The following is a 13,611-nucleotide window of genomic DNA, read 5'->3' on the forward strand; positions in this document are numbered from 1 at the left end:
ACAATTTCTGTGGTTCTTTCAGAAACGGCTTTAATTAAAACATGACACTGGATTGGCACCGCCTTCAAACTAATCAGAAGGTAGCACATAGGTAAGATGTTATTTTTTGCTTTTTAGTTTAGGTTAATTTTTGAGTTGGAAGTCGGTTGAATTTTTTTTATTAAAATTTTTATTTTTTAATTTTTAGTGTTAGCACACCTAACTGAGTGTGAACAAAAATTAATGAGCAATTAGTTGAAACGTTATTTTCTTATGATAAGTATCTAAGTCCTACCATCCCAATTTTAAAAATACTACCTTAACTCATATACAAAATTTCACTCCCCCTTTATCCACACGTAATATGAATATTCAGAAAAACGTGAAAGGTGACTGTCCTCCGTCTTCATCACCAGACCCCCTATGCAGTCACAATCCATATGGGTGGAAAGTTCTCATCAATATAAAATTTATCAAGTCCAAACACAAGGTAGCTACTGTGAACCGTCGAGGAGTTCCCTTAACTATCCTTCGTCTTCATCACCAGACCCCTAATACAGTCACAACCCATCTAGGTGGAAAGTTCTCATCAATACAAATTCATCAAGTCCAAACACAAGGTAGCTACTGTGAACCGTCGAGGAGTTCTCTTCACTGTCCTTCGTCTTCATCATCAGACCTCTAATACAGTCACAACCTATCCAGGTGGAAAGTTCTCATTAATACAAAATTATCAAGTCAAAACACAAGGTACCTACTGTGAGCCGTCGAGGAGTTCCCTTAACTATCCTTCGTCTTCATCACCAGACCCCTAATACAGTCACAACCCATCTAGGTGGAAAGTTCTCATCAATACAAATTTATCAAGTCCAAACACAAGGTAGCTACTGTGAACCGTCGAGGAGTTCTCTTCACTGTCTTTCGTCTTCATCATCAGACCCTTAATACAGTCACAACCATCTAGGTGGAAAGTTCTCATCAATACAAATAAATGAAGCCCAAACAAAAGGTACCTGCTGTCAATCGTTGACGAGTTCCATCGTCTGTGTATCGGCTCCATCATCAGACCAACTCCAGACCTTCATAAAATTGTAGTGGTTTAAAATACCTTATGGAAACACTAACAAACGCACTAGCCGTCTCTACGATTTTCGAAAGTTCCTCTCGATTTCTCCAAAATCGGTCCACAAATGACGGAATTATCGCTGGACATACATAAAAAAAAAAAAAAAAAAAAACATACAGCCGAACGTAGAACCTCCTCCTTTTTGGAAGTCGGTTAAAAAATAACTCCAATAAGGACATATCTGGCGGGAGGCCAGACCCTGTAGTGGGCTGTTAAAAAAGGATCCTATTGATACATATTCCCGTACCCCTTTAAACTAATATAGTGGGTAGGAGTTAGGAGGTAGCTAGGAGTGGGTACGACAATTACCAACGACCAACGATAATTAATATCGTTGGCAATTACCGAACCGACCGATCTTTTTCCACTCTGTCACTTCAGCATGGAGTTGTTATGGCCTAAGGAAGCAAGTGTTTTCTTTTAAGAGTAGGTACAGAGATATATTTATTTGCGTTATATACTTCTCGTTCAATTACGATTTATAGGCCATAATATTTTGCTCAAGACTCACAAAAATGTTGAAATATTTTAAGATACAATCAATAGATACCTATTCCAATAATAAAAACAGTTTGAATATAAAATGTTCAAGGCAATTCAATGAATATGAAATTTTTTTATACCTATCATATAATTGAATGTCAATAAAGAATAAATTTTTAATAAATTATTTATAGCGCTGGCATAAATTTTCCTCAGAACTCAATTATTTTTCCAATTAATTAACACATTTCCCTCTTTTACGCTCTTTCCTTTTAGCTATTTATTTTTTATTACAGATATCCAGTCCCGTTAGGTAGCACTCGTAATATTGATGAAGAGGTACCTAATCAACAATTAATGGAAATAGTTAGCAAAATAATTTACCTAAGAACATTATAATTCTTGCCGCCGCCACAGCCGCGTGGCGCAGTGGGCAGTGACCCTGCTTTCTGCATCCACGGCCGTGGGTTCGATTCCCACAACTGGAAAATATTTGTGTGATGAGCATGCGTGTTTTCCAGTGTCTGTGTGTATTTATTCATTATATAAGTATTTATATGTAGTATATAAATGTATATTAATGTTATAATATCAACTATCTTAGCACCCATAACACAAGCTACTCTGTATGCTTACTTTGGGGCTACATAGTGATGTGTATTGTTTAAGTATATTTATTTATTTATTTATTTATTTAATTCTTGCTTGCATTCTTGGATGGTTTGAAAATTCAAGTAAATTCGGTACCTACATGGCGTTTTCATGGATGTATTTCCGATTTCAATATCAAGAAAAACACTTGAGTAAACTTTTATTCATCATCATCATCATCATCATCATCATCATCGTCATCATATCAGTCGATGGACGTCCACTGCAGGACATAGGCCTTTTGTAGGGACTTTCAAACATCACGATACTGACCCGCCTGCATCCAGCGAATCCCTGCAACTCGCTTGTCTTCGTCAGTCCACATGATAGTGATGGGCTATCGGCAATGCTAATTCATTAATTATTTTCGATTATCTACCAATTTTTGAACTTGAATGTTCAATGAGTACGATTTTAATTGAACTGAAAAATTAGGCTGTGTCCCCAGTAAGCAAACTGTCAGCGGCCGACTGAGTGAGCCGCAAATTTGCAGCGAACTGAAATTTGAGTTAGCTGCAGACTCAAATCAATTTTCGTGCGTCGCAAGCAAACTTGAGAGAGTTAGCCGCTTATTTAGCCGACCGACTTAATTATCACTTTACTTTTGTTGTACGAAGGGAGTGGTTGTGTTGGTCACGATGGATATTTTTGAAGTAATTGGTATCTTAGAAGCGCTGAAAGAGGATAAAAGGAAGCACTGGGTTCACCCATTATACAAGAAAAGGTTGAGCATTGGACAATTTCACACTCTTTATCCAGAACTAAGGAAACATCCAGAAAAATTTTACGACTATTTCAATATGACTTCTCATACATTTGATGAATTGCTTAAATCTATAACCCAGTACATAGCTAAAAATAATATCACAAGAGATACATTATGTCCCGAAGAACGGCTTACTATAACTTTGAGGTAAGTAAATAATTAACGCTTTAGGATTTTAAAAAAATATGTTATTTTTATTGTAATACAAAGTCACTTTCGCATTTATAGTTTTTAATTTAACAATCACTTTTCAAAGTTACTGTATTATTTAAATTGAATTAAGAACATATATGGTAACATTAAGTTGGTAACCTGTCATTCCTCATCTTCAGTGTGGTTTGAATCGCCTCGCAATATTGCTTCTATGTCTTCTATTTCCGCTGAAGAACCTGTAGAGCTATGTGATGGACTGTTTCGAGGGTAGTTTTGCACATTTGGTGTACTGCTGCTTCCACTCGCATAGCCATACTGATGTGGGTACTGGTAGGCATTCGTCCATCCAGTTAGCATCATACCACCGTCATAATTATTATGTACACTATATTTTATATTTTTAATAATTTTCATCACTTCGAACCGAAATTCAAAATTCTGTGTTGGGGACATTGTCTTCATTTCCGGTAAAATATTTAGTAGAAAGTTCATATCTGGATCGTTTTCTCTTTTTTTTTCCATCGAGTTAATTAGGGCTTCTTGAAACACAGTCATCTTTTTTGGTCTTCTTGAAACACAGTGATCATTTTCATCTAAAATAGCGCTACTGTCGCTAGACGTCTCGGCGCTAATATTGCCAGATGTCTGGTTGCTAGCTCTAGAAACATTTAAAAACTGTAACATGTCCAAGTATGGTGTCTTGCGTTTTTTTGTTGCGCCACTTCCGCTTTTGACTGAGGAATCCTTATTTTTTTCTCTGGTGTGATAGTCGCGCAAACCCTTCCATTTTTTTTGTAGGTCTTTTACTGAAACAGAAATAATCGGTAGTTCAATATTCTTTCCAGATTCTTGTCAAGTGGACTAAGTTACAGAAAAATTGCACAAGAGTTTCTTGTTGGAAAATCGACGGTATCGAAAATAATAAGTGAAACTGCATGCATTATATGGGATATTTTACAGCCACAGGAAATGCCGGAACCTTCTGAAAAATTGTGGCTACAAATAGCAAAACGATATTATAAAAAAACCAACTATCCTAATTGTATAGGATCTATCGATGGCAAGCATATCCGTATTAGAAAACCACCAAAAAGTGGGTCTAACTATTTTAATTATAAGAAGTTCTTCTCAATTGTTCTGTTAGCCGTAGCAGATGCAAACTGTTCTTTTATAGCTATTGATGTAGGTGCTTGCGGACGAAATGCTGACAGTAATATATTTAAAGAAAGTGGTTTTGGCAAAAAATTGGCGTGTGGGTCTCTGAAGATTCCTAACTCAACTAAATTGCCTAATTCAAATGGATTGCCCCAACCTTTCGTGTTTCTTGGAGATGAGGCATTTGGATTACAAAAGCATATCTTGAGGCCTTTTCCTAATAAAAGTTTAAATAAGGAAGAGCGAATTTACAATTATCGTCATAGTCGAGCTAGGAGATGCGTGGAATGTGCATTCGGCATCCTAACAAGCAAATGGAGAGTTCTGCATACACCGATCGCTACTAATGTGAATACAACCATCGCTATCGTAAAAGCCGTTTGTATTTTACATAATTTTGTCATAGCAAGAGAACAAGCACAATATGCACATATTTCGCGACGTACCTCAACAACTCTTACAAGTTCAAGGAGCCAAATTATTACTGTATCAAATTCTGGAAAAACAACAAGAGAAAACTTTAAAAACTATTTTCTTAACGAAGGAAAGCTATCCTGGCAAGAGAAATATTTGTAAGTTGTAGCTACAGGAAGAAATAGTGTAACGGAGTGTGTAAAGCCGTAAATACTATGTAAATTATGATACTTTGTTTTATGTAGTGAGTGATACAAGTATATTGTTGAATAAATAATAAATTCATTAGAATGGAACTTACTTCTTTTTTGTTTAGTGTTTTCTTCTAAGTTTTGCCAATCATCGTATATAATTTCAGCGACTTCATTCCAATTGCTCTGCTTTAATACTCTGTTGCTGTATTCTTCACTCGACATGTTCCATATGCATGGTCTATTCTGTATTTCACTAATGAACCTTTCCGTATCAAAGGACATCTTGGATTTTCAGTGATGTGTGTGTGCGTTGAGATTAGTTAGGTGCGATGCAAAAAAACACGTCCTAACACGATGATAGCTTTTTTCCAACTATCCGAATAATCAGTTTGCGGCAAACTGAGTCACTACGCCCGGCGAACAACCAATCGCCGCCGCCGACTGGAACCGGTTTTGGTGGGAGTCGGCCGCTCACTAAGATAGTCGGCGCGCGTAACGCTGCAAACTGCGCACAGTGAGCGCAAAACTAGCAAACTGTGAACACGCCATTTGAAATATATGGAAGGGCGTACTAAACCGATACGCCGCTAACTCAGTTGGCCGCTGACAGTTTGCTTACTGGGGACACAGCCTAAATCCTCTCGCGCCGTAATTATTCCGCATCCATCCACACATCAAAGTTCGCAGTAATTACTGTGTGGAGCAGTATATCACGCAATTGGAGGAATGTCGTTAGGGAAAAATTTATGTTTCCTCTAATTGGAGTGACATCCCAGTGAAATGTTTTTGCGAATCTCCGCGGGTTATATATTTGACAAATTAAACTTTAAAATAATGCACCCATAAACTAGGTCAACGTGTATTTTGTGGTAACGACGCTTAAAGTATTTATATATGGTCTAAAGTCCGTACTGCCATACCATGACAAAACACTGTATTTTAAAAGAAACCTCTTTTGAGAAATCCCAGTTTTTTGTGTTTTAGTGGCTTACTTTTTACTTTAATATTCTTTACAAGTTACCCCTTGACTACAATCTCACCTGATGGTAAGTGATGATGCAATCTAAGATGGAATCGGGCTAACTTGTTAGGAGGAGAATGAAATCCACACCCCTTTCGGTTTCTACACGACGTCATACCTGAACGCTAAATCGCTTGGCGGTACGTCTTTGTCGGTAGGTGGCCTCCCACCAGCCAAAACAAAATCTTATGTTAGAAACAGTGTATCCACACTGTAAATGCATTTCTCAGAGTATTATTGAGTCTTATTAAAATCTACCGCCTATTAATACAGGGCTAAAAACCTGTGATTCTTTTCTCCGCAGAACTTGCCTTCCAAATCCGTGATATAGAAATATTCAAGCTTTACGTTTCAAAAGTGCTAAGCGTAAGCTTTACGCTTCTAAACTCATCATCACGCGGTGCCATCCCCATTTCCCATAACGGAGTATGGTGGTTAGTATGCGAAAAGTCTTCTTCTTCCACAAAGCGTTTCAGTCGTGGGTAGTCAAGTTCCATCAACTCTTTAATGTCGTCCAACCATTTTCTCCTTTGACAACCGGTTTTTCCCTTTCAAGGTTAATCTTGGAAACGGAAACTGAGCTCCTCTCTGTAGGCGTCCAAAGAAGCTCAGTTTCCCTGCATGATGGTAGACGTTAGTTCTCTGTTTTTGTACAGTTACAGTACAGTTACAGTACAGTTACAGTACAGTTATGGTACAGTTACAGTACATTTACAGTACAGTTACAGTACATTTACAGTACAGTTACAGTAACAGTTACAGTTACAATACAGTACGTTACAGTACCCTAATATTTTGTGTGAAGCTGTTTCAAGAGATGTTCAGCATTCTAAACTTAAAATAATAATTGACTCCAATCGAGATATTAAATCCCTCACCTCCAGTACCTCAAGGTCGTCACTCCTAACGTTGTGAACTCATCATTATAAGCACTGTTAATTTTTAAATCACCAGACGTCACGTGGGTGTAAAGTAATTTATTCGAGCAATGAAAATCAAATAACACATGTCTAATAATAATGAGTGTCAATTGAAATGGCTGTAACCAATTGTCTCAAATTAGGGAGTCATCATCATCATCATCATTAACAAACCATATTCTGCTCACAGTAGCACAGCATGAGACTCCTCTCAAAATGAGAGGGAGATGATCAATTGGTCAATTGGCAGATTTCTCACACGTAGAGAAATAAGAAAAAAGTCAGGCTTCTTCATTAAAAAAATCGTAATGTTTTTTTTTTCACCGTTTGAGACACGTGATATTTAATTTCTTTAAATGCCCATAACTGAAAAGTTGACAGTGCATGTCACTGACCGGATTCGAATCTACGACTTCTAAACATCACGATTCTGAGCCGTCTGCTTCCAGCGAATCCTTGCGACTCGCTGGATGTCACCACCTGGTGGCGGGTCGACCAACTGCGTTTATAGTGCGGGGTCGCCATTCCAGCAACGTCCATCGACTTTTCGAACTATGTGGCCCGCGCATTACCACTTCTGCTTCGCGACTTGTTGAGCTACGTCAGTGACTTTGGTTCTTTTGCGGATCTCCTCATTTCTGATTCGATAGCAGAGATACTCCGAGCATAGCTCGGTCAATCGCCCTCTGTGTGACTTTGTGCCTTCTTATGAGTACCATAGTTAGATTAGATTAATATATTAAAAAGTTATTCTCTCTTCTCCGTCTAGGTTCTCCAGCGGTCCATGGACATGGAGTTGGAGTTGACCAGCGTGGGGGGCAAGGTGGGCGCTGGTGCTGGCCAGCCCGTCGCTCGGCTCACCATCACCGGGCTCGCCTCCACGCCGGTGGACCACGACACGAAGAACAATAACACCTTGCTCATTACAGGTAATCTACTTTTCATCATTGTCATCATTAATAGCCTATGGATGCTCACAGCTGGGCATAGGCCTCTTGCATGGAATTCCCAAACACCACAGTTTCTAACCGCCAGCATCTAGCGGCTCCCTGCAGCCTGCTTGATGTCCTCGATCCACGTAGTGCATACCGAAGGAATGAAATTGGGTAAAACACATACATATTTTGCACTTGCTACGATCCGTGCAAATTCCTTACTTATTTAATTTAAGATACTTCTTGCCGATTCTTAGTAGAATCCGCTTTCCGGACCGATGGTAGAATCGACAGACATCCTTCACTTTTCACTATACAGTACTTGAAATAAAAATATTTTTTCCTATTTATTAAAAAATATACTTGACCATGAACTAAAATAAAAGCTGCAGTGTCAGAGAATTTGCGTTTGGTGCCTGATAATCTATTACTTAAAACTGAAATGATCAATATAAATGAGTGTACTGATTGTTTCAGAACGTGGCTACTCAGACGAGGAAGAAGAAGGAGAATTCAGCTCAGTGGAAGAAGCAGATGAGATGACGTACGGCGCGGCGGCAAGGCGGCGGACCCATCGGCAGCTTGCTTTCAACAAAGGGGACTTATCTTATACTAAGGTAAGCATATCACATTCAAGTCCCACGACTGACTATGAGGACGGGGTAAAGTGGAAGAGGTATGCGAAGTCGTGATGACTTCGCATAGTCTTTCCACTTAGCCGAGTGACTACTTCGCGTAGTCCTTCCGCTTGGTCGAGTGAATAGTGGCTACTTCGCATAGCCCTTCCACTTGGTCGAGTGGACTTGGACTAGCATGCACCTTCTACTTCGGAGAGCCCTTGTGAACCTATAGGTGACATGCAGGAGGTACCTAATTAAAAATGAATTTAAGATATTGCACCATTTAGTTAATCTGTATTGATCTTTAAATATTGGCATAATTAGGATTCTTCCACAATGCTCAATTGCTTGGCAAGTTCGTTGTTGACACCCTCATGATATGCGGGCGACGGGGCGTGAAGCACTGCGTGGGTGTGAAGTCGTCCGCGCTGTGCAGAAGGAAGGACTGCGCGGGTATGAAGTCGGGCTCGCGGGGCATCGCTACCCCCTCCCGGCACGCGCGTACAATCGGAAGTGTTAAGAACGAACTTGCCAAACTATTGAAACTTATTATCTGACATCTCAATATATTCACATGTTGTGCTGTTTCTACTAATTCTGCCAATAGATTTTATAAAGAGTTTTTTCATCGAAATTAATTTAGTTTTATAGCTTGTTTATTATATTATAATATACCCCTTATATTATTTTAGTTTATTTGAACTGAATAATATCAGCAGTATTCATAAAGTCCGACCATTTTGAATATAGATTCCCTTTGTGCAATCGTAAATCTAATATTAGGGTGCTTATTTATGCAATTGGCTTTCTGTCGGACTTGCAATATTGGCCTCAAATATCAGACTATTCCTAACCATAGTTAGGAATTCGAATGTGTTTCACATAATAATACAGAGATGCATTTACCTTGTGTCAAAAGCACTATATTCTGTAGAAGTATCCGCTATAAGAAGTATTTTTTATTATTTTATATGAAAATGACACTGCTAGAAACAAAAGTGGAGATTTTAGAACTAATAGCAATTTGTGTATCTTGCATGTTTGCTGTATAAAGAGATTTAAGTCTATCAAACATTTTTAGAGTAAAAGTTTTATGAATTTAAACGCACTACTGTGAGACTAAAATTACCACTTTAGACCATTTATCATTATAATAGTATTTATTTTATATTATGGAATATGAAATATTAACTTAAATTCATTTACTCTTTCAGTTTATTGTTATAACTACACGTCACACGTTATTCACAAGTGATCCCAAGAAAAAATATTTTTAAGACCACACGACTTACGTAAAACTTCTTTAGTTTTCCCTCTCAACGTTCGCCATTCCCGATTACACAATTCGTAACGCGTGCACAGCTCATTCCGTATGTCAAGCTTGGGAAAAGAAGTTTTACTACAATAATGCAAAAGTGATGAAAGAGTGAATGAACATGTATCATTACGCATTTAAAGTTAATGGTCCAAGATCCGTCATTAGAAATATATACTCTCATCTGTTATTTATTACTAATAAGAAATTAATTATAGATAATGTACACAGTGACACAAATATTTTTCCTACTTAAATTACGGCCTAAACACATTTTTCATACGAAATTTAGGAACTATGAACTAAATCAAAGGCAACCTAATACAGATAAATTAAACATAAAATAAGCTTTCATTTGACATATTAGGCGACTAAATAACTGATGAGTTTATTTAAATAACATTAATTATCTGTTTATATCTAGGAAACCCACAGTAGCAGTGTAAAAGCAGGCAACCTTTACGTTTTCAATTATGTTGGGTATATTATTTTAACTAATGTACGATTTTTATTAATTAAGCAAAGAGCGGAGTAGATTAAATAAATTTAGTAAAAAAATATCATTTAATGCTTGCTCACCGGGCGCATATTTGATTGATGTGAATATTTTCTATCATTTATTTCTTATCTCAAATAAATAACAGATGAGGGTATATTTTCTTTATGCCGGATCTTGTACTATAAAGTGCTTTGCTTATACCATTGCTTGCATACAGCTATCACGCTCGCGAGAGCTAAGCTTCATGGAGCGCGAGAGAAAGATACAGAGCTATATACGGTCGAAGGCGCACGACAGGGACAGCGATAGCGAGCTGGAACACACGGCCAAGCGCAAGGGCAGCCGCGGCAAGCTGGCGGTGAGCCGGGCACGGCTTTATGTCTATGAGAATAGAGACTGGTTTTGTTTGAACTAATCATAACTGTTACGTCCTTCTTCAAATAATTGATGCTTTACTAAAGTTTATTACACAGTACACTGTATCATAATATGGCACAATGAAATTAAAATACAATTATTATTATTACTTGAATGACTTCCTTCTCTTCCTCTAATGGTGTTCCTTAGAATGGTTTTAAAATCATCGGTTCCTTATATATGGCCGTGACTATCTTTGACATTATTTACGATTATCACTTTACCCTGTCATCAACTACCAGGAGATCATCGTAGATTTAGATGAATGCATCGGGCTGCGACCCCATTACCTTTTTTCTTCCAAATTGCAAGTAACCATTAGTTTTTTTTCTAATTATCACTGTATTTCCTGGGAATGTGACTTTAGTAGTCAAGGATTCACTTGAGACAAATGGGGATGAATAAACGATCACGTAAATTAAAGCTTCAGTCAAAGATAATGCACTGAAGTTATGTTCATATTCTTATTCTTTCTCCTTTATATCTAGCACTAGCTGATGCCCGCTGTTTCCCCCGAGTAGTTCCCGTCCCTGTGAGAATACGGGGATAAAATATAGCCTTTGACACTCATAAATAACATGGCTTTCTAGTGGTGAAAGAATTTTCAAAATCGGTTAAGTACAACCAGCGATTACCCTTACAATACGCCCTACAATATCACAACTGAGCCTTCAGGCATGAGTTTAATAATGGAAGTGTCTACTGAGAATTGTGAACTTTTGAATCAAATATTACTCTTCCAACTTGTTTCTATTCTCAAAGACTTTACTGGTACTTTGCCTTGTGGTAGTTTAAATCTTTTGCAGTTGTTTGTTTGTAAAATAGTGGTCTTGGTGTGGTTTGCTTTTCAGTAGTTAGTTTTCCAACTGAATGTTATGTGACATGTTAATGTGAACCGGGAATAAAGCAACCTACGAGCGAGTATTATTGCCTTTATAGGCATTAGCCATTAACCATTAGAAACCATTGTATAGTGCCACAAACATTTCTGACCAGTTACGCTAACACGCGACCAACGAGATAATCTCTTGAAGAGAAATAGACAAAGTTTAACCAAAGGCGGTGCAACCGGAAATACCGCTCTTTTATTGCGTTGAGACGGTAGAGATTTATTTATTTATTTACATGAAATTTGCCCAGAGAAACTGAAATGGGACTGGGACTCCGCCGCCATGGAACTATAAGTATTTTGTCTGATTCCCTTCACTTGGTCGCGTCCTAACACCACTGGAGGCCAAAAATGGAACTACCGTTTAAAAGAACGGCGATCGACATTTTCACAACAGATAAGTTTGAGGCACTATAATATACAAGGCCGTTAATTGCTATTTCGTATGTATTGTAAGTCTCAAAGTAATACTTTTCTTACTAATATTTAATCTATTCTGAGAAAATGTTAGGAAATATTGAAACTTAATATTACAGCGTTGATTAAAAACTAAATAAATTAGTGATTTTTGTTCGCGAAATCATGTTAAAATATATTTCTCTCTAAAAATCAAAATAATAGTAAATACTTCAGTTTTATCATATCTACATGAGATTTAGCTTCACAAGTAGTATGTGTTGAATGTTTTGTCGCGTTTTTTATGGAAATAAGCATAAATATAGATATATAAATTAAAAACAATACCTCATCTGAACACTAAAGAATCTATTTTAATTATTTTCAAGACACCAAATATATAGTTATTTTGGTATCTACAAGAAATGCTCGTATATATTTAGTGTAAGTGTAATCTCCAATAGGTACCTACATTGTTAGATATATAAAATACAATACATAAATTACAATAAACAGATACCGTTCGGCGTTAATTCAATAAAACAAAGGTAGGCTTTGTGAATATGGTTGAACAAGCACTCAGCAAACCAAATGGAAATTTAGGATAATGCAAAAACAAAACACCCTGTGTGCGAGATAATTTAAACTCTATCCCCTTGTAATAAGAATCGTGCACTGATTCATTGTTTTACCAAACGCTATCACTCTTCCCAAATTCGTTACACGGTTAAGATTAGATTACCCTTGCATACATTGAACGTTAGTTGATTACATCACTGTGCGATGGAGGTAAATGTTAATATTTTATATGAAAATTCCTTTTGTTCAATTCGTATTGTTTTATCTGTTGTCTAGTAGATATCTTTTGATTGTGATTAGCACTGACTCAGTTTTGTGAATGCATGGATTGTGTAAGTTGTCTAATTATATTACGTGATGTTTTTTTTTGTTTGTTTCTTTACATAACATTGGTGGTCTTTGTGTGAGAAAATATGAAATAATAATTAAATTATACTAAAAGGAAAGTGAAAAAAATATATTTGTAAATAAAGAAGGCATAATTAGAGTGTATGTGTATGAGATTTGAATTTTGATAAAATAATATAAAATAGAATTGAATAAATCTCTTAAAGTAATACTTCAATGTGAGATTGATATTAAAATAAACATTATCAAAGTGTGTTTATATTGAAATAGAAACGCGGCTAAGAATCACGTGAGTTTGTTGGAAAATGCCCGACTTGTTTCGAACTCCTTCGAGGTACTTATTCATGAGCTTGATAATGTGGTCATGCAGTATGTACGAGTAACGACTATAAATAAGCTTATTTAAAAAAAAATATGCATATTTTGTCATGCTAATAGTTCAATCGTCAGGATTAATATGAAGGACAATTTCAATCCGAGGATTATACAAGGCGATTTATGATATTAAAATGGTATTTTACAATAGGTAATGAAATGTTTTTTGTTAAGGAATCTTTAACTTTCTACTTCCCATAGACACGATGATCCAAACTTGATATTTGCTTACCATCATACTTACGTATGTGTTAACATGGGTGACACAAAAAAACTTTACCTTTTATAAATTACGATATCAGTCAATGATATACTCTTAGGCATTATTCAGGATGTTATTACTTATGATGATGTTAATACTCATTTCTTATATGAA

At 36.7% G+C, this 13,611-nt stretch overlaps 3 protein-coding genes across 7 annotated transcripts in view; 2 read left to right on the forward strand and 1 right to left on the reverse strand.

Moving 5' to 3' along the window:
• LOC112056907 (phosphofurin acidic cluster sorting protein 1) overlaps nucleotides 1-13,611 on the forward strand; it is a 144,928-nt gene that overhangs the window by 105,921 nt on the left and 25,396 nt on the right. For 4 of the 5 annotated variants that reach the window (XM_052888233.1, XM_024097397.2, XM_052888234.1 and 1 more), the window contains exons 4-6: nucleotides 7,632-7,791; nucleotides 8,275-8,414; nucleotides 10,449-10,589. In XM_052888233.1, coding sequence (XP_052744193.1) covers nucleotides 7,632-7,791; nucleotides 8,275-8,414; nucleotides 10,449-10,589 — 441 coding nt within the window. The remainder of the gene's footprint in view (nucleotides 1-7,631; nucleotides 7,792-8,274; nucleotides 8,415-10,448; nucleotides 10,590-13,611) is intronic. The other variant, XM_052888237.1, reaches the window with a different exon arrangement.
• Nucleotides 2,878-5,023, forward strand: LOC128199295 (uncharacterized). Its single transcript, XM_052888238.1, has 2 exons — nucleotides 2,878-3,152; nucleotides 4,004-5,023. Exons 1-2 carry the CDS (start codon nucleotides 2,878-2,880, stop codon nucleotides 4,887-4,889), a joined length of 1,161 nt encoding a protein of 386 aa, XP_052744198.1. The 3' UTR covers nucleotides 4,890-5,023.
• Nucleotides 3,146-5,354, reverse strand: LOC128199296 (uncharacterized). The gene is made up of 2 exons (XM_052888239.1): nucleotides 5,029-5,354; nucleotides 3,146-3,964 (listed from the first exon to the last, which is right to left on the reverse strand). Exons 1-2 carry the CDS (start codon nucleotides 5,201-5,203, stop codon nucleotides 3,321-3,323), a joined length of 819 nt encoding a protein of 272 aa, XP_052744199.1. The 5' UTR covers nucleotides 5,204-5,354; the 3' UTR covers nucleotides 3,146-3,320.

The sequence above is a fragment of the Bicyclus anynana genome, chromosome 21, assembly GCF_947172395.1.
Source record: "Bicyclus anynana chromosome 21, ilBicAnyn1.1, whole genome shotgun sequence".
In the NCBI taxonomy this organism is placed as follows: Eukaryota; Metazoa; Arthropoda; class Insecta; order Lepidoptera; family Nymphalidae; genus Bicyclus; species Bicyclus anynana.

Coding starts and splice junctions, on each gene's coding strand:
- LOC128199295 (XM_052888238.1), top strand. CDS start 2,878: ATGGATATTTTTGAAGTAATTGGTATCTTAGAAGCGCTGAAAGAGGAT. Junction 3,153..4,003: donor CGGCTTACTATAACTTTGAG/GTAAGTAAATAA, acceptor TATTCTTTCCAG/ATTCTTGTCAAGTGGACTAA.
- LOC128199296 (XM_052888239.1), bottom strand. CDS start 5,203: ATGTCCTTTGATACGGAAAGGTTCATTAGTGAAATACAGAATAGACCA. Junction 3,965..5,028: donor AAACACTAAACAAAAAAGAA/GTAAGTTCCATT, acceptor TTTCTGTTTCAG/TAAAAGACCTACAAAAAAAA.